The 21,210-nt window shown below is 41.4% G+C and overlaps 1 protein-coding gene across 1 annotated transcript; it reads left to right on the top strand.

Annotated features, from left to right (window-relative positions):
- Positions 1–4,552: 4,552 nt before the first annotated feature.
- Positions 4,553–5,488, top strand: LOC112912853 (olfactory receptor 1M1-like). Its single transcript, XM_072718850.1, has one exon. The coding sequence runs from the start codon at positions 4,553–4,555 to the stop codon at positions 5,486–5,488; it is 936 nt and encodes a 311-aa protein (XP_072574951.1).
- The last annotated feature ends 15,722 nt before the right edge of the window (positions 5,489–21,210 follow it).

Here is a 21,210-nt window from a genome sequence, read left to right as displayed (position 1 = left end):
TGTCCTGTGTGGGATTTTCTTTAAAATAATAAATCAGATGAACAGGAAGATTGTATATAAGAAACTCAATTGACCAAGTGTTTATAGTTATTAATGGAGTCCATCATATATTTCCTCAATTTTCGTCTAGAGGAACATTCTACATAAATTTTAAACTTAATCAATGCAATTCACAAGAATTCATATAAGATAAACATGATCAAAAAGAAACTCAGCAAACTTGTAGAACAGAAATGTCTGAACCTAAAAACAGTATCTACATAAAGTCCTACTAAAACCATTATACTTCACTGTGTAGTATTGAGAACATTCCATTTTAGCTCCAGAGCAATATATGGGTTTCCATAGTTATGGATTTCTTTTCAACATTATTCTGGGGGCCCTAGACAAGGCAGTGAGACACCCCCAAAAAAGCATCCCATAAAACACTGAGAAAGAAGAACATTAAAATTTGGAAGATACAACTCTGTCATTGATATCATACATGATATCATTGTTTTCACAGAGACACTAAAGCATCTGCACAACCTTTAGAACTTAGAAGTGTGTACCAAGTTTTCTGCACTGCAAATCAGTATAGAGATTGTATTTTATAAATGAAGAGCAAACTGATAGACAAATTAATATATTTTTTAAAGATTATATTTATTTATTCATGAGATACACACACACAGAGAGAGAGAGAGAGAGAGAGAGAGGCAGAGACACAGGCAGAGGAGAAGCAGGCTCTCTGCAAAGAGCCTGATGTGGGACTCAATCCTGGATCCTGGGATCCTGCCCTGAGCCGAAGGCACAGGCGTCCACTGAGCCACACAGGCGTCCTGAGCCACACAGGCGTCCACTGATCCTGCCCTGAACCGAAGGCACAGGCGTCCACTGAGCCACACAGGCGTCCTGACAAAGAAATATTTAGAAAATATCATATAAACATTAAATGACTTTAAGAACTAAAAAATTAAAATGGGCATGAAGACATATATTAGGTGTGTATATGTGCAGATTAGGTAGTCTTGCAGGCACTCACTATGGTGAGAATCATAGAATATTGCATACTTAGCACAGCTCTATCTGCATAATGAATACTTAATACCTTATAACCGTTATTGGTACTAATATATTTAAAAGCTTCATCATGGAAATATTGAGTACCACATTATCCCTCTGTCAACCAAGAGTGATGAGTCTGAAGGAAGTCAATGTTCTCAGGACAAACTTCTTTCCTGCAAGGGTGCTAGACTCAGAGGCACACTAGGGAAGATGAGCTAATTGTGTTCCCTCCAACAAGGTTCTCTGGGGATTATGCCTCAGGGGGTCAGAGAGTCTGGTATAAACTGTGGTGGTGGTTCTGTTTTGTGCCCAGAGAAAACATGCTCCTCCGCCACAGCCACAAGACAAAGTTGAGGTAGCAGCAGCTCCTATCCCCTGGAAACACAACACCCAGGGGCTGAGAGGTCTGGAATCTGCCAGGGGTACAGTAGCCACCTGTCAAGTAAGTGTGTCAGGAAGACAAGCTGCAAGGGAGTGGTCTCAAGGAAGATCTCTCCCTGGAACTTCTCAGACATTGAGGGAATGTCTGCTCAGTGTTCCCTGCCAGAGCTTAGAGTGCTTGGTGTCACAGCCTCATGGGTGGACAGGGTGTGAGCTGGTTAAGAGAGTGGGCACCAGAGCCAGAGCCTAGGGTGAATTCTATCTCCACGCAGGAGTGAGGTGCAAAGTCTCAGCTGCCTGCCCCATGCACTAGCTGAGGGTTCAGTGGGGGTGGTATGTGTCAAGTGATTAGCTCAAATGTGCATTTCCATCAAATAAATATCATTGTCCCACTCAAAGTCGATTTGGGTAGGTCCTATAGGAGGAGAGAGCAGGGGGTTCAACCTAAATCAGTAATCCTCAATGGGAGGCAATTTCAATTCCTTCCCAAGGGGCCTTATTGCAGCTGGGGGTGAGAGGGTGTTACTGGCCAGGGGTGATGCTCAAAGTCCTGCAATAAAACATATGGAGGTCCCCACCATAAAAAATTATCTGGCCCCAAATGTCAGTAGAGCCCAAGTTGAGAATTCCTGGGTTTGACCAATAGACAGATGAGCGAGAAAGGGATCCTTGCAGACATAAAGGTAATGCAAAGTTGGGGCAGAGGCTTGTAGGCAGGAGGAACAACAGGTGCAATGGCTCTAAGGCAGAGATAAAACCAGGAAGATGGAAATTGAGGTCTGGGAATGAGAGGAACAGTGGTGAGCCATGGAAAAGTGAAGTTGGATTGGATCCCCACCTACATTATCAGGGAGTCACTTTTTGCAGGACTGCATGGGGGATGGCAAGAGTGGCCATGGGGAGTCCACAGTGACCTGCGTTGGAATGCTTGCTCTGGGAATGAATTTTCTGCTTCTGTCCAAGAGATGAAGACGATGTTTAAAAATCCATAAATTTGGAACTGTTGGGAAGTGAGAGGCAAGACAGGAGTGGACTGCAGTGCCCAGGCCTCAATGCCCAGTTGTGCAGGTTATGTGCTCTGTAGAATGGTGCAATGCATGACTCCCAGGGCCAACCTCAGCAACTCTGGCGGAGAGATGCCATTTCAGACCTTGTGAGACTAGAGGGCCTGGGAGTGTCTGAGAATGATGTCCAGGAAACAACAGGATAATCAGGCAGGAATTTGAAAAAAGGTGGGTGCTGAGCCAGAAATTCAGAATGAATTTAATTCATCGAATGAAAAATGTAAGTATGGAAGACAGTGGAGACCTCTACTCTTGCCCATGCACTAAGACACCTGCCACTTGTATTACAGATATTTTCATATCACAGATGTACCCTGAGTATACCATGTCATATGGTATGTGGATTGCAGGGTAAGGGTGGTGGTGGTCAGAGATACAATCCCCCCCCAAAAAAACCCCACAAAACCCCCCAGATATTCACTCCCTTCCTCAGCCTTCAGTAGAAGATGAATGGAAAGGTTTGGAGCGTCTATTGTTGTTCACAAGTATGTACTGTTGCTCCCTGGGTGAAATTTCTACCTCTCCACCCCCTTGACACCAGACTTGGCCGTTAAAATGTGCGTGGAGGTGAGAGAAGGCTGTTTCCTGGTAGAGGCTCTTAGGAGCCAGCCTACAATTCACTTTTTCCATTGCTGTGATAACTGGCAGTGTCCCAGACTCAAAGGTTCATCCATCTGCCTGAGCCCTAGACTGAATTCATCATGGAGCACAGCCAGAGCAAACCCGTGATGGGCATGTAGCCCGAGAGAGAAATAAGCCTTCATTGCTGTCGACCACCATGATTTGGGCATGGATATTGCTGCAGTATAATTTAGCCTAAAAGGACTTAGAGTCAGTGGGCTGTCTGGTGGAAGCCACGGTCGGGGTAATGCAAGCACCACCTGGGACATGGGGCCAGGATTTGTGGACAAATTAAGATTGATGTTAAGAAACATAAAATGAATGAAATTAGCTCCCTTTGGAAATAACCTACACCAAGATATAATGAATCTGTGCCATGCTTATACAGCTTGACAAGGAGGCTGATATAAAAGATACATGTCATTGCAAAGTGGTGTCTTTAAATGAAACTTTTATAGAGTATCGCATTAATTGTCTCATTTAACCCTCCCAAGAACCTGAGGCTTTGGGAGTGTCTGTCACTGGCTCACACAGCCAATGAATGTCAGGGGTAGTTTTTCAAACAGCGTCTGTTGGAACCCAGAGCCCTTGCTCTCAGCCATTAAGAGAACTTAACTCTCAGAAAAATTCATAAGGTTCATCATTTTGCATATTAACCCATTACATCTTCTCAACAACTCTGTGGAGCAGTTACTATTATTAGTAATCTTTACAGATGAGAATACTAAGGCACAGAGAGGTTAAATAAATTGCCTAAGTCACACAGCTAATAAGTTGCAGAACTGAGATTTAACCCCAGGCTGTCTGGGTTCAGAGTGGATGCCCTTAATCACTATTATTTATTTTTATTTTTTTTTAAAAAGATCCTGGAAATATTAAGCCTATTTACAGGCTTTATTTCTCCCTACCCCCATCACTCCTGAGGTATGACTGGCAGATAAAAATGTATATAATAATTACGGTGTACAACTTGGTGCTTTGATATATGCACTCACTATGAAATAATGGCCACAATCAAGCTAACTAACATATATCGCTCTTTATTTTTTTTATAAATTTATTTTTTATTGGCGTTCAATTTGCCAACATACAGAATAACACCCAGTGTTCATCCTGTCAAGTGCCCACCTCAGTGCCCTTCGCTCTTTATTTTGATAGCATCACTAGAAGTTCCCACTGATAAAAATAATTGTCCATATTACATGCCAGGTATGGATATAAGACCCTTATACATTTTTTTCTCACTTAATCCTTGTAATGATCCTAAGAGGTTAGAACGATCAGTCCCATGAAACAGATAAGGAACCTGAGGCTCAGGGAGGTTAGTGGGATGCACCATGAGGGGTGGGTGAGAAGAACAATAATGCAATGATCCATTTCTTCTCCAGGAGTCCACTCACAGTTGATGCCCTTGTTTTTGCCTTTAATACTGCCTGGACATGGACAATCAGACCCGGATCTTTGAATTTATCCTCCTTGGCCTCTCTGAGCAGCCATTGCAGCAGCAGGTGTTCTTTGGTCTGTCTTTCAGCCTGTATCTGATTGGGTGCATGGGGAATCTGCTCAGCATTCTGGCCATCCTCTTGGACCCTCACCTCCACAGCCCCATGTACTTCTTCCTCAGCAACCTGCCTCTTCTTGACATCTGCTTTGCCTCCACCACCATCCCCAAGATGTTGGTGAACCACCTATGTGGGCACAGCACCATCTCCTCCAAGGCTTGCCTGACCCAGATGTATTTCTTCATTACCTTTGGGGCAGCTGACAGCATCCTTCTTTCCACCATGGCTTATGACCGCTATCTAGCCATCTGTTGCCCACTACGCTACATCACAATCATGAGTGTCCTTCGTTGTGCCTTGCTGGTGGCAGTCCCCTGGATCTCAGCAAACCTCATCTCCATGGTCCATACTATCCTGATGACCCACTTGTCCTTTTGCACCAATAGGATCCCACACTTTTTCTGTGACCTCAATGCCTTGATCAAGCTCTCCTGCTCCAATACCCAAGTCAATGAGATGCTGGTGTTGGTCTTTGGGGGCTCAGTTGTTCTGATCCCTTTTGTGTGCATCATGGCCTCTTATACACCTATTGCTATGGCTGTGTGGAAGGTGCCCTCAGCACAGGGGAAGTGGAAAGCATTCTCCACCTGTAGCTCTCACCTTTGTGTTGTTGCTCTCTTCTATGGGACCATTATTGGGGTCTACTTCAACCCTGCATCCACACACACCACCCAGAAGGACATAGCAACCACAGTGATGTACACCATGGTCACCCCCATGCTGAACCCCTTCATATATAGCCTTCGGAACCGAGATCTGAAGGAAGCCCTCTGGAAACTTCTCAAAGGAAACCACTTGGCTAAACCTCTTTGAAGACTTTTCTTTGACCAGTTTTCTTTTCTTTTCTTTTTTTTTTTTTTAAATATTTTATTTATTTATTTGAGACAGAAAGAGAGAGAGACCACAAGTGGGGGTGGGGGCAAGGAGGGAGGGAGGAAGAGAGAGAGAATTCCCTGCTAAGACTCCCTGCTAAGTACAGAGCAGGATGTGGGGCTCAGTATCACAGCCCTGAGATCATGACCTGAACTGAAATCAAGAGTCAGGCACTCAACTGACTGAACCACTCGGGAGCCTCAGAGCCAATTGTTTTTGAAACAAACTAATTTTTCCCAATGTCAGAATTCAGGATGCTTTTTCTCTTTTTCTTTTTTTTTTTTGGTAAAGATAGAAACAAAATTTTATTCTTCATTTAAGTACTTTATTTTTTGTTGAATATATTTGACATACAACATTATGTAAATTTAAGTTGTGCATGTTAATTTGATGTCTGTATATATTATAATACAATTGCCATTATAGCAATATTTAGCACCCCTATCACATTACATAATTACCCTTTTTATAAGTGGTCGGAATAATTAAGTTTTAGTGTTTTGGCAAGTTCGATGATTGTAGTACAATATCGTCTATGTTCATTACATTGTGCATTAGATCTAACTTATTTTCTACTCATTGCAAGTTTGTACTCTTTTTTATTTTATTATTTTATTTAAATTCAACTAGCTAACATATAGTACATCATTAGTTTCATATGTAGAGTTCAGTAATTCATCAGTTGCACATAATACCCAGTGGTCATTACATCATGTGCCTTCCTTAATGCTCATCACTCAGTTGATCCCTCCTCCGTCTCCAGCAACCCTCAGTTTGTTTCTATAGTTAAAAGTCTCTCATGGTATATCTCTCCCTCTCTGATTTCTTCCCATTCAGTTTTCTTTTCCTTTCCCTATGATCCTCTGCACTATTTCTTATATTCCACATATGAGTGAAACCATGTGATAATTGTCTTTCTTGGATTGACTTATTTCACTCAGCATAATATCCTCCAGTTCCATGCACACTGATGTAAGTGTTAAGTATCCATCCATTTTGATGACTAAATTATGTATATATATCAGATCTTCTTTATTCATCTGTCGATGGACATCTGAGCTTTTTTCATAGTTTGGCTATTGTGGTCATTGCTGCTATAAACACTGAGGAGCATGTGACCCTTCAGATCATTGCATTTATATCTTTGGGGTAAATACCCAGTAGTGGAATTGTTGGGTCATAGGGTAGCTCTATTTTTAACTTCTTGAGGAACTTCCACATGTTTTCCAGAGTGGCTGCACCAGCTTGCATTCCCACCAACAGTGTAAGAGGGTTCCCCTTTCTCCACATCCTCTCCAACATTTGTTGTCTCCTGTCTTGTTAATTTTAGCCATTCTTCCCTAACACCTCTTTTCTTTTGTCTTCTTGTTGATAACCATTCTTACAAGTGTGAGGTGATGCTGCATTGTGATTTTTATTTATATTTCCCTGATGATGAGTGATGTTGAGTATCTTCTTATGTGTCTGTTGGCCATTTGGATGTCATCTTTGGAAAAATGTCTATTTAGTTTAACTCATTTTTAAGTTGGATTGTTTGTGTTTTTGTTATTAAGTTGTATGAATTCCTCATACATTTTGGGTTAACACTTATCCAGTATATGGTTTGCAAAAATTTTCTCTCATTCAGTAGATAGTCCTTTCATTTTGGCAATTGTTTGTTTTGCTGCACAGGAGACTTTGAGTTTGATGTAGAACTATTTGTTGACTTTTGCTTTTGTTGTTTGTGCTTTCAGTGTCATATGCAAGAAATGATTGCCAAGACTCATGTTGTGGAGCTTCTTCCCTACACCTTCTTCTAGGAATTTTGTGGTATCAGGTCTTATGTTTAAGCCTTTGATCCATTTCAGGTTAATTTTTGTGAGTGGTGTGAAATAGAGATTCATGGTTTATCCAGTTTTCCTACACCTCTGTTGAAGAAACTATCCTTTCTCCATTGAGTGTCTTTTTTTAAAAAAAGATTTTATTTATCTATTTGTAGAATGAAAGCAAGAGAGAGCGTGCACAAATGGGCAGGGAGGGAAGGGGCAGAGAGAGAGGGAGAAGCAGGCTCTTCACTAAGCAGGAAGCCTGATGAGGGGCTTGATCCCATGACCCCAGGATCATGACCTGAGCTGAAGGCAGACGCTTAACTGAATGAGCCACTCAGGTGCCCCATTTGGGTGTTCTTTATTCCCTTGTTAAATATTAGTTGAACTTAAAAGCTTTTCAGGGTGATTTTTCTTGGTTCACAGACACAACATTAAATAATTCAAAAAGGATCCCCTTTTAAATTTTTTAAATAAATTTATTTTTTATTGGCGTTCAATTTGCCAACATCCAGAATAACACCCAGTGCTCATCCCGTCAAGTGCCCCCCTCAGTGCCCACCATCCAGTCACCCCCACCCCCTGCCTTCCTCCCCTTCCACCACCCCTAGTTCGTTTCCCAGAGTTAGGAGTCTTCCATGTTCTGTCTCCCTTTCTGATATTTCCTACCCATTTCTTCTCCCTTCCCCTCTATTCCCTTTCACTATTATTTATATTCCCCAAATGAATGAGCATCCCTGAGTGGCTCAGTGGTTTAGCTCCCCTTTTAAATTATTGCCGTGCTTTTGATTATACGTTGAGAACATTCTGGTTTGATGCTACTATGTCTATAACACTTTTCACAGGATATCCCTTTGGAAAATGAGAAGGAGGGTTTTGGGCTCAGAGTATTCAACAGGCAACAGTAGCTAGTTTAAAAGAATTTAAACAACATTCTTTCATTTTCGAGATTTCCTCTTTTTACTCTTCTGTATTATTGGTTGGGGTTCAGGTAGGAAAAGGGAAAGCATGCTATGGCTGGTACACTTGGTTATGTCAAATAGTTTGGGTTTTCTATGTACCATAGTAATCTATTAACTTGTAACAAAGAACTTCATAGGCTTAAGAAGTTGAAAAAAGAAAACTACTGAGAAAATAAAAGCATTGCTGTACTTGGATGTGGCAAAATTTGACTCAAGTAACTGAGGAATGGGAGAGGTTGGAGCAGACGGATTGCCTGTGCTGGGATTTCATGATGGTGTGGGGGCATCGGCTTCAAAATTGGACAGATTTGGGTTCAAATTCTCCGTTCGCTCACGAATAAGCTGAATGTCTCTTTCTCTCTCTCTCTTTTTAAATATTTTATTTATTTATTTGTGAGAGACACACAAAGAGAGGCAGAGGGAGAAGCAGTGTCCTCACAGGGAGCCCGATGTGGGACCCGATGCCTGGACCAGGGATCATGCCCTGAGTCAAAGGCAGACACCCAACTATTGAGCCACCCAGGTGTCCCAAGCTGAATGTCTCTTATCTGCTCACTTTCCCTTTGAGTGTGAGTTTTCTTTTTCATAAAGTGGGAGCTGTTCAATTATCCTAGTTGCTGCTGCAAGCTACTTTATGTCTCAACACTACTGTGTTCTCACCTGTAAAGTGAAGTTCGTTACGGTTCCCTCTCTCCAGGTGGTCGTGAGATTTCTATCCAATAAAATGTAAATCACCTGTTAAAGGACTCTGTGCATAATAAGCACTGGACAAATCAGCCTTCAGTGGCTCAAAAAAGATGGACATCACACACTTAAGAAGCAAAAGATGTATTTTAATGAAGTATGCTTGATTGTCCTTCAAGGTCTTTTTTTTCAAACAAGTGTTGCAAAGTTATTTGTTGAACTGATTTTAAATGTTTTTTTTTTTTAAATACTCACCCATTTTTTTATTTTTTATTTTTTAATAATAAATTATTTTTTATTGGTGTTCAATTTGCCAACATACAGAACTCTTTTCTAATGGAACCACAAGGCACTGAAAAAATAAAAGCCCCTAGGATTTGAGGTTTTGTGAATTTATGAGAAATAACAGGATTTTATATGGAAGAAAACACCGACATAAAAACAAAGATTGTGTGGTGCTTCTGAGAGTGAATACCCACCTTTGTGCCAGAGATATAAAGTGTTTATTTTCAAGGAGAGGGCTTACAGAAAGAAACAATGAAGACTCATTGAATGTAACTTTTGCTACTTTATTTTTATTTTTAATTTTTTTGTTACTTTATTTTTATTTTTGAAGTAATCCTTTCAGCAAGTTCTACTGTATCCGCAGATGTTTTGTTTTTATCACCTTACTGGACTTTGGAAAACAAAAATTTTGCCAAACTGAACATTCGTGAACAAATCCTGTCCCACTTAACCTTCTGGATTTCTCCAGGGTAATGATCTCCCTTCTCTATCACATTGTGTACTCCACAGGGAAAGGCATCTGGCTTCATTCATCTTTGTACTTTGATGCCAGGCACACAGTAAAGTGTTCAATGAATATTTGCATATTTCTGACTTAATGTGAGTATGTCTTTTTTGTTTTTGTTTTTTTTTAAAGATTTTATTTATTCCCGAGAGACACACAGAGAAGCAGAGATAGAGGGAGAAGCAGGTTCCTCACAGGGAGCCCGATGTGGAACTCGATCCCCGGACCGGGATCACTCCCTGAGCCAAAGGCAGAGGCTCAACAGCTGAGCCATCCAGGCGTCCCAGTGAGTATGTCCTTAAACTAGACTTGTAGAGACATAGGCAGAGGAGGAAGCAGGCTCCTTGTGGGGAGCCTGATTCAGGACTCGATCCCAGGACTCCGGGATCATGACCTGAGCCAAAGGCAGACGCTCAACTGCTGAGCCACCCAGGTGCCCCCAGACTCATTCTTTTATGTGCTGCTGTTAACAGGTAAGATGTAGATAATTCAGGTCGAAGATCTTCCTTTCATCCTTATCATCTCTAATCTTTATAATCCCTCCAAATTTTTCAAGGCCTAAATTTGTTCATATACTCTCATATCTTACTTCTATAGATCTTTCCAGTGTGTCTAAATACCCCAGGGTTCACTTTTTTCAGTTAACATATTAATATCCCCTGATAAATATAAATGTCAGCCCATTATGCCAAAGACAACCATTCATACTTGGTATAAATTCATATGGTGAAAAGTCATTGCCTTGAGGGACTAGACACCAGAAAAGAAGTCCTGGTAAGCAGAGAAGATTGGAAAGTGAAAGTATTAAATTCTATCACATGGAGATAGCATAGATCTGCCCAAACTCTCCCAGTCATAGGACAAGGGTCAGGACTGGTTGAGTGCCTTGGGCTTTCATGAAGTAGGAGCCATGTCAAGAATCAGAAATCCCACAAGGGAGAAGGCAAGACCAAGGAGAAATAGGAAAGGAAACTGCTGAGAACCTTTTTTTTATTTTCTTACCTCTGTGCCAGAGATGTGGGTCAAGGATGTTCCAGGTAGATTTAAAGGTGCAACAGAAAGATAACAGAAGAGAATACAGCCTCTTCCCTAAACAGTTTTGATAAGATCCCCGCCTAAATGCAAACTGTACCATTGGTGGTGGTGTGTATTCAGTGAGCACTCACTACATGAAGCACCATGGTGAAGACCAGGGACCCATAGTGAACAAAGCAGACCCAGCCTTGTGTGTACGAGAGATGGCAAGTTGAATACAGATGGAGCAGTGAAGGGCAAATTATGAGAGCATTCTGGAAGCTCAAGGGGCCAACTGACCCAGATCAGAGAGTGTGGAAGACTTCCAAGGGGTGGTAACATCTAACCCAAGGCCTGAAAAATGCATAGAAATGAGCCACGCAAGAGAGTGATGGGAAATACAAGTGTCTGGGTTATTCCCCTGGTTTATTTTCTTCCTGCCACCAAGATTCCCTCCTCATCTTTTTCTTTTTCCTGGTATCACCTATAAGTCTCCCTGAGTCACTCATCTTTGTTCTTCTCATGACAGTAGAGACTCTGTTGAGCACCCACTATGGGTCATATACTATTCTTCCGGCTTTATAGACAGAGCACATTGAATGCCCTTACTAGGGGGTAAGGTTTCACATTCCTAATTGCACAGATGGGGAAGCTGAGGCACAGAGAAGCTGGCTGAGACCATTACTCCAAGTCTACATTCAGTTTATGTTACTTTGTTAGTGCTTCCACAGCAAAGTACTGCAGATTGTGCATCTTAAATAACAAAAATAAAAAAAAATAAATAACAAAAATTTATTTTATAACAGTTCTGGAGGCTGGAAGTCCAAGAGCAAGTTGCCAGAGGATTGTTTCTCCTGAGGTCTCTCTCCATGGATTGTAAATGGCCATCTTCTCCCTGTGTGTTCACATGATCTTTCCCTTGCATCTGTCTGTGTTCAAATTTCCTCTTCTTGTGAGGACACCAGTTATATTGCTTTAGGATCTACCCACATGACCTTATTTTACCTTAATCACCTCTTTAGAGATCCTATCTCCAAAAACAGTTACATTCTGATGTGCCAGGGATTAGGACTTCAACATATGAGTTTTGGAAGGACACAGCTCCTAAGATAGCCTTCAACTGGAGCAAGCCCAAGATGAAGTCTCCAAGCTGACAGATCTGAACAAGCCACTCTCCTCCAAGGTACAAGGAAATGAGACTTCTTAGGTATGGCCAGTCCTATGAGTAGAACCACATGTTGCTGAATTCCTGCCTTCCCCATTCACAAAAGGGTCTGTGGCTGTGCTCAGATATTCTGAACTCATCAAGAAAATGTTGGCGATTGCTCTCCATCCCAGTCCTGCTAGGCACAACTTTCAGCAGAGACTGTACCTTTTGTAATAAAATCCCTAGTCTCCTAGGCATTTATGATCAATGAAAGCTTCAACCATTCCATGAAAAGAAGGTAAGATGAATAGGCCAGATGCACATCAGAACCCACTGATTAATCCTAGTACCACTAAAAGCATGTCTGTCAGGCATTATATTCTTCCCGATATGAAGCAATAGGAAACACACAACACTCCTTATCAAGTAAGGTTGCCCAAAAGAACTTGAATCCAATCAAGCTTTTACCTTTAACCACTAACAGTTTATAACAGGAAATACAGCAGTTTGAGTCTGCCAACACAGGCAGCACCCTTTTCGAACTCAGCCACAGTAACTTCTTGCAAGATACATCCACGAAGGCAAAAGAAACAAAAGCAAAAATGAACTATTGGGACTTCATTAAGATAAGAAGCTTTTGCACAGCAAAAGATACAGTCAACAAAACTAAAAGACAACCTACAGAATGGGAGAAGATATTTGCAAATGACCTATCAGATAAAGGGCTAGTTTCCAAGATCTATAAAGAGCTTATGAAACTCAACACCAAAGAAACAAACAATCCAATCATGAAATGGGCAAAAGACATGAACAGAAATCTCGCAGAGGAAGACATAGACATGGCCAACATGCACATGAGAAAATGCTCTGCATCACTTGCCATCAGGGAAATACAAATCAAAACCACAATGAGATACCACCTCACACCAGTGAGAACGGGGAAAATTAACAAGGCAGGAAGCCACAAATGTTGGAGAGGATGCGGAGAAAAGGGAACCCTCTTGCACTGTTGGTGGGAATGTGAACTGGTGCAGCCACTCTGGAGAACGGTGTGGAGGTTCCTCAAAGAGTTAAAAATAGATCTGCCTTACGACCCAGCAATTGCACTGTTGGGGATTTACCCCAAAGATTCAGATGCAATGAAACACCGAGACACCTGCACCCCGATGTTTCTAGCAGCAATGTCCACAATAGCCAAACTGTGGAAGGAGCCTCGGTGTCCATCGAAAGATGAATGGATAAAGATGTGGTTTATGTATACAATGGAATATTACTCAGCCATTAGAAATGACAAATGCCCACCATTTGCTTCAATGTGGATGGAACTGGAGGGTATTATGCTGAGTGCAGTAAGTCAATCGGAGAAGGACAAACAGTGTATGTTCTCATTCATTTGGGGAATATAAATAATAGTGAAAGGGAATAAAAGGGAAGGGAGAAGAAATGTGTGGGAAATATCAGAAAGGGAGACAGAACATAAAGACTCCTAACTCTGGGAAATGAACTAGGGGTGGTGGAAGGGGAGGGGGTGGGAGTGAATGGGTGACGGGCACTGAGGGGGGCACTTGATGGTATGAGCACTGGGTGTTATTCTGTATGTTGGTAAATCGAACACCAATAAAAAATAAATTTATTATAAAAAAAAGAAGGGACTGAGGACATTAAAAGATGAGGCCTGCTGCACCCAGGTTTAGAGAACTGAAAGAATCAATAATTTGCCTAGTGGAGGAATACAGAAAGATTCCCACTAACATGAGAAATGATAAAAATGCTTACTCTCAATATATATCTATATTGAATCCTTATGTTGTACACCTGAAACTAATATAATGTTATATGTCAATTATATCTCAATTAAAACAAAAAAATGTACACTATCATTACTTCTCTTCTGCATTGTACTGGAGGACCTAGATACTGCACTAGAACAAGAAAACAAAAAAAGAGGTATAAGGATTGGACGGGAAGACTCAGTGTTGTCAATATTTGCTCATAACAATTATCTATCTAGGAAAGCTTTGAGAATTAACTAACAATATAGGTTTCCAATATAATTAATCTCAGGAACACAATATAATAGAAAAAAAATCCCACTGACAAAAGCAACAAAATTTATGTGGTATCTAACTATAACACTAGCAAGAAATGAGCAAGACATTTATGAGGGAAACAGTAACATTTTGCTAATGGACAGAAAAGAATTTCCAGATAAATGGAGAAAGATACCAAAGATATAATAATGTAAAAGAACTCTCCCTAAATTAATCTGTAAGATGATAAAAACCTGATAAAAATTTTAACATGAAATTTGAAATGCTAATTCACAATTCACATGGACAAGTACCTGTGTAAGAATATCTGATGCAAATGTGAAAAAAAGAATAAGGAATGGATAATAAAATTAGAGATGAGAATATGGAGGATTCAAATAGCCACTTCTTCATGGCTAAAGACCCTGGCTAAGTTATTTAACCTCCTTATGCCTCTGTTCCTTAAATTTGGAACCTGAGGATGCCTGAGTAGAGTTACGATGACTCACATATATACCTTTTTATGTAATTATAATCTTAGAAGAATATTAGGAACAAAGTACTGACCAAAGCTTAGTCATTATTAACTGCTACAACTACTGTTAGTATCAAAGATAAATATAATAGGGATCCCTGGGTGGCGCAGCGGTTGGGCGCCTGCCTTTGGCCCAGGGCGCGATCCTGGAGACCCGGGATCGAATCCCACGTCGGGCTCCCGGTGCATGGAGCCTGCTTCTCCCTCTGCCTGTGTCTCTGCCTCTCTCTCTCTCTCTCTCTCTGTGACTATCATAAATAAATAAAAATTTAAAAAAAAGAAATAAACAAAGATAAATATAATAGTATAATACATTATTAAAATATTAAAAAACATTGTATTATATGGGAATAGACATACAAAATAGTGAAACAGAATGAGTCATGGAGTAGAACTACATATAAGCAAACTTATATTAAAAAGGTGGCACTCCAAATCAGTGGAGTATTTATTAACTCATGTTAGAGCAATACAACCACACACCTAATAGAATCGCTGACATCCAGAACACTGTGAACATCGGATGCTGTCGAGGATGTGGAAAACAAGGAACTTTCACTCATTGCTGGTGGGAATGCAAAATGGTACCACCACTTTGGAAGACAGCTGGCAGTGTCTTACAAGACTAGATATATTCTGACCGTATAATTCAGCAATCATACTCCTTGGTATTGACCCAAAGATGTTAAAAATATAGGTCTATAAAAAATCTGAACACAGATGTTTACAGTAGGTTTATTCATAACTGCCAAAATTGGAAGCAACCAAGATGTCCTTCAGTAGGTGAATGGATAAACTGTAGTCCATCCAGACAATGGAATATTATCCAGCACTAAAAAGAAGTAAGCTATCAAGCCATACAAAGACATGGAGGAACTTTAAATGCATATCAATATGAGAAAGAAGCCAATCTGAAAAGGCAGACTGTATGAATCCAACTACATAACATTCAGGAAAAGGCAAAACTATGGAGACAGTAAGAAGATCAATGGTTGCCAGGGGTTAGGGAAGGGGAGAGAGGGATGATTAGGTGGAACACAGAGGATTTTAGGGGAGTGGAAATACTTTGTAAGATACCCTAATGATGAATATATCTCATTATACATTTGTGAAAATCCTTAGAATATATGATGAGAGGGAACCATAATGTAAACTATGGACTTTGGGTGACGATGATGTGTCAATGTAGGTTCACCAATTGTAACAAAAGAACCACTCTGGTAGGGGATATTGATAATGGGAGAGTCTATGAATATGCAGGGCAAGGAGTATATGGGAAATCTCTGTACCTCTCTCTTAAATAGGCTAAGAACCTAAAACTGCTTTTTAAAAAGTCTTAAAAAGTAAGTTGAAATCCATCCTGAAATGTTTGCACAATATTTTTTGGTAGATTAAAGTTCGAGAGGCTGGCAAACTTTCTCTGTAAATGGACAGATGGTAAATATTTTCAACTTTGCAGACCACACTATCTCTGTCACAACTACTCAATTCTGCCCTCATAGCACAAAAATAGTCATAGTTGATGAATGGGCATGAATGTGTTCCAAAAAAACTTTATTTATAGAAACAAAATCTATGAGAGATAGTTTTTCAACTCTTACATTATAGTATAAAAGCACTAGAAAAAAAACCAAGCATATTTCTGACAGGAACAGTATTAAGGCACAAGAAACAGAAGGCAGAAGAAAAAGATTGATAGACAAAATTAGTATTTAGAGTCTCTTCAAAAATGCTTGCATATCAATAAGAATAAGACGATCCAATAGGAAAATGAGGAAAGGCTTTGGATAGACATATCAAAAAGAGGAAACTCATATGGTTAATAACCAGTGGAGATTTTCAACCCCATTAGTAATTAGGGAAATGCAAATGAAAGCCACAACAGGAGACCACTTGGCAACCATATTGGCAAAATTAAGTTTTACATGATCAAGTGTTAGTGAGGGTGTGGGGAAATAAATCCTCTGACACACAGGTCCTGGGAGTGTGAATTAGCACAGCCTCTTGGGAGTTTAATTTGGCAATTCTTCTTAAATTTAAGAATCATGTTTCCTATGACCTGATTATCTTGCTACTTAATTTGTCTTTGATAGTGTCTGTGGGTAGTAAAAGACATACAAAGATATATAGTTGCATTATTCCTAATAACGGAAAAATTAGAAGCAACTGAGGTGTCTATTAGTTAAGTATATACTATACATAAACATAAAATTGAATATTAAACTTATTTTATAAAAATGGAGTGGTCCTACAGCAGTGGTTCTCACCTAGAGGCAATTTTGGCAATATCTGGAGATATTTTTGTTATGACTGGTGTGGGAAGGCTACCGGCATCTAGCAGGTAGAGAACGTTCTGCAATGCACAAGACAACTCCCATCGCAAAGAATGACCCAGCCCCAAAATGTCAGTATTGCCAAAATCCAGAAACATTGATCTCTACAAATTAACATGGATTTCACTTTGCAATGTTGAATAAAAAAAAGTTACAGAAGATACCTACCTTAAACCACAACAAAAACTCACAATAGTAATCTTATTTTACAGATTTGTGTTTGTTCACATGCCACATGCATACAAAGGTCTGGAGTGATGCCCATCAAATTCATCATCATAATTGCATGGCTGGCCATTGCATAACTTTTAGCCTTATTTCAGTTATTTAATAAGAAAAAGCAAATAGTTGTGTTTTTTTTTTTTTATGTTTTATATCTTTAAAAAGACATTTAATTGCGCAAGTGCCCTGAATAGGGAAGGATGAAGGTCAAGAGGGCATGTTGGGCAGACTCCTTGGCCCCAGTGGTCAATGGCAGGGCCACTCTCCTGTCAACGTCAGAAGCCAGGGCCTCAAATCCCAAATTTGCAGAGCATTAGACTCTATCTGAGTCCCTGAGAAGCTCAGGTAATTGACTCATCCCTGGTAGGCAGGGAGGGAAGGAAAGTGAGGACATAGTGTCACTGAGGTTGCCTCCTCCCTTGTAGGGTCCCAAGGGGTCCCAGCATCCCTGTAGCAGACACAGAGGGAGTAGGACCACAGTGAGAGAAGGCAGCAGGTAGGGAGCAGAGGTAGCATAAATAATGGCGGTCAGGCTCAGGTAAACCCCTCTCCCCGCCGCCACCTGCCCAGCTGGCATGCTCAGGGCAGCCACTCCTTGCCTTGCAGCCCAGCCTTCACTTGCACAGCTGTCACCTGCAGAGAAACACCAACCTAGAACGTCCCACCGGAGTGAGGCATTGGCAGATGCAGAGCCTCTACCCCAGGTGAGTCACCTTCCCCGTGTTCACCTGACTAGGAGAGACCTGGGGAGCCAGCATCTGCCCTTGACTCAGTGAAGCCACCCTGTTTATATAACCCTTTTGCAATTTGAGTCTATGGTGTGGGGGTAGCAGGCAGGGCTCCACTTCCTAGCTTCAAGGCAGTGGGATGATTCTTTTGCAGGCATTACCCTTTTTGGAGTTCACATTACCTTATGAGGGAGGTTCATTGGACAGGGGAGAAACTGAGGCAGAGACAGAAAAGATGCTACTCAAAGTTAGCCAAGATACCTGTCTGGCTTTTCATCTCTTTCTCCTCTCTGTCCTGCCCAAACACCTATGGTAAATGATTAGGGAGAAGCAAAGACAAGAGAGAGATAAGAGAATTCAGGATTGAGAGGCTGCAGCCACCTCCAGGAGTGTAAACTATCAAGGAGGCCGGAGGGACAGAAGGGGTGATGTCAAAGAGTTAAGGATGAAGAGGAAGAGACAAGGCAGGTAAGAGATGTCTTAAGTGGGAAGGAGGATGCGAAGAAAGGAAACCAAATAGTTTCAGTAAGAAGAGACAGCCAGGATGGGGACAGATAGGTAAGGCAAGATGGGGGTCTGAGAGGCAAGACAAACCTAGCCTGTAGCTCTCAGCCAGGGGCACTTCTGCCCCCAGGAGACATATGACAATATGCAAAGATACTTTTGATTATCGTAACTGAGAGGTGCTACTGGCATCTATGGGTACCAGAGATGCAGCTCAATCCTATAATGCATACACAGTCCCCACCACAAAGAATGACCCAGACCCAAATGTCCCTAATGCTGAAGTTGGGAAACCCAGCCCTGGAGGTGTATGTGGGCAGGAGCTGTCCCCACCACTTCCAGTTGGCCAGATCACCTACACACTCTCTCCGGGCCAGTTAGGCTGACTTACAGAGGAATTCACCCGGTGTTCTCTTGGTAGATCAACATCAGGAGGGTTTTAGTCTCCCTCTCTGCTGTCCTAGACCCACACACATTATGGTTTATGGGTTTTTTTTTCTACTTAAAAAAATTAATGAGACTCACATTTTAGAGCAATTTTTGGTTTATAAAAAAATTGAACAGAGGGACGCCTGGGCAGCTCAGTTGGTTAAGAGTCTGCCTTCAGCTTGGTCACGATCTCAGGGTCCTGGGATTGGCCTATGTTGTGCTCCCTGCTTAGTAGGGAGTCTGCTCCTCCCTTTCCCTCTGCCTCTCCCCACACCCTTCTCATGGTCTCTCTCTCTCTCTCTCAAATAAATAAAATTTAAAAATCTTTGAAAAAATTGAGAATTCATCAGTTGCATATAACACCCAGTGCTCATTACATCACGTGTCCTCCTTAATGCATCTGAAGCTAATGATACACTATATACTAATTGAATTTAAATAAAATAAGTTTAAGAAAATTTTAAAAATGAGCAGATAATGCAGAGAATTCTTATAGACCATCTCTCTCTGCACAGTTTTCCCCCTTAATATCCTGTATTAATGAGGTACCTCTGTTACAGTTGCTGAGCTAATATTGACACTTTATTTTTTTTAAATGTACTTTATTTATTCCTGAGAGAGAGAGAGAGAGGCAGAGACACAGGCAGAGAGAGAAGCAGGCTCCACACAGTGAGCCTGACGTGGGACTTGGTCCGGGGTCTCCAGGATGAGACCCTGGGCTGAAGGTAGTGCTAAACCGCTGAGCCACCAGGGCTGCCCATATTGACACATTATTATTAACAAAAGCCTACAGGGGTACCTGGGTGGCTCCGCTGGTTAAGCCTCTGCCTTCAGCTTGGGTCATGATCTCAGGGTCCTGCGATTGGCCATGTCAGGCTCCCTGCTCAGTGGGGAGCCTGCTTCTCCCTCTGCTTCTGTCTGCCTCCCCCTGCTTGTACTCTCTCTGTGTCAAATAAATAGATAAAATCTTTAAAAAAAAAGACTACAGTTTACATTAGGGTTCATTGTTGGTGTTGTATATGCTATGATTTTTGACAAATGCACAATGTGTATCCATTACAGTATCATACAGAAGAGTTCACCAGCTTACCTCATCCACCCATCGGAGTTCACCTATTTATCCCTTCCTCCTCTGCCCTGAGCTTCTGGCAACTACCAGTTTTTTTACTGTCTCAATAGTTTTGCCTTTTCCAGAATGAACAGGTACCCTCTAAACTTCATTCTGGATCCCCTCACTCCAGAGGAGCTGTATATGCAGCTCTGGGTCACCTCCTCAGGACATAGTGGCTTCTTACCTTCTCAAACATCCTCTCCCTTTCTTTCTTCATGGCTGTGGATTGTTGTGATCTTAACTGATATGGGGAGGGAGTGTGTGAATAGTCCAGCATGGTGAAGCTGACATCTCCCGCGTCCTGGGAGTGGCCTCTGATATTCATTAACAGCCACCAGTAAATGGTAAGTGTGACAGGGAGGTTAGGAAAAGATAAGCTTTGGGGTACCTGGGTAACTCAGTGGTTGAGCATCTGCCTTTAGCTCAGGCTGTGATCCCAGGATCCTAGGATTGAATCCTGCATCAGGCTCACCACATGGAGCCTGCTTCTCCCTCTGCCTATGTCTCTGACTCTCTCTCTGTGTCTCTCATGAATAAATAAATAAAAAAAAATTTTTTTTTAAAAAGGAAGAGATAAGCTTTGGGGTCATTCAGATGTAGGTTCAGATCCTGGTTTCCCCATTCCAGAACTGTGGTCCCTTGGGCAAGTGATGTGTCCTCTGTGAGATTCAGCTGTCACATCTAAAAAATGGGGACTGGGCAGCCCTGGTGGCACAGCGGTTTGGCGCCTGCCTTTGGCCCAGGGCGTGATCCTGGAGACCCAGGATCGAGTCCCACGTCGGGCTCCCGGTGCATGGAGCCTGCTTCTCCCTCTGCCTGTGTCTCTGCCTCTCTCTTCGCTCTCTGTGTGACTATCATAAATATATATATATATATATATATATATATATATATATATATTCATTCAGAGAGATTTAATATAAAATGCATAAGTATATATTAAATGCTGGCTCTATAGGATATATCCAATAAAGTGTAGCTATTCTCATCAGAAACTCAAAATCCAGTGCCAGAGACAGTTGCATCTCCAGCGGGACACATTATGATGAGGGTCATGAGAAAGTTAGGAGCAAGGAGTTTTAAACTCACTCAGAAGTCATTGTTTTGGTCTATATATACAATAGAATATTACTCAGCCATTAGAAGTGACAAACACCCACCATTTGCTTCAACATGGATGAAGCTGGAGGGTATTATGCTGAGTGAAGTAAGTCAATCAGAGAAGGACAAACATTATATAGTTTCATTCATACGAGGAATATAAAAAATAGTGAAAGGGATTATAGGGGGAAGGAGAGAAAATGAGTGGGAAATATCAGTGAGGATGATAGAACATGAGAGACACCAAACTCTGGGAAACGAACGGGG

The sequence above is a fragment of the Vulpes vulpes genome, chromosome 9 (assembly GCF_048418805.1).
Source record: "Vulpes vulpes isolate BD-2025 chromosome 9, VulVul3, whole genome shotgun sequence".
NCBI lineage: Eukaryota > Metazoa > Chordata > Mammalia > Carnivora > Canidae > Vulpes > Vulpes vulpes.
This window is presented reverse-complemented; position numbering and strand designations above follow the sequence as displayed.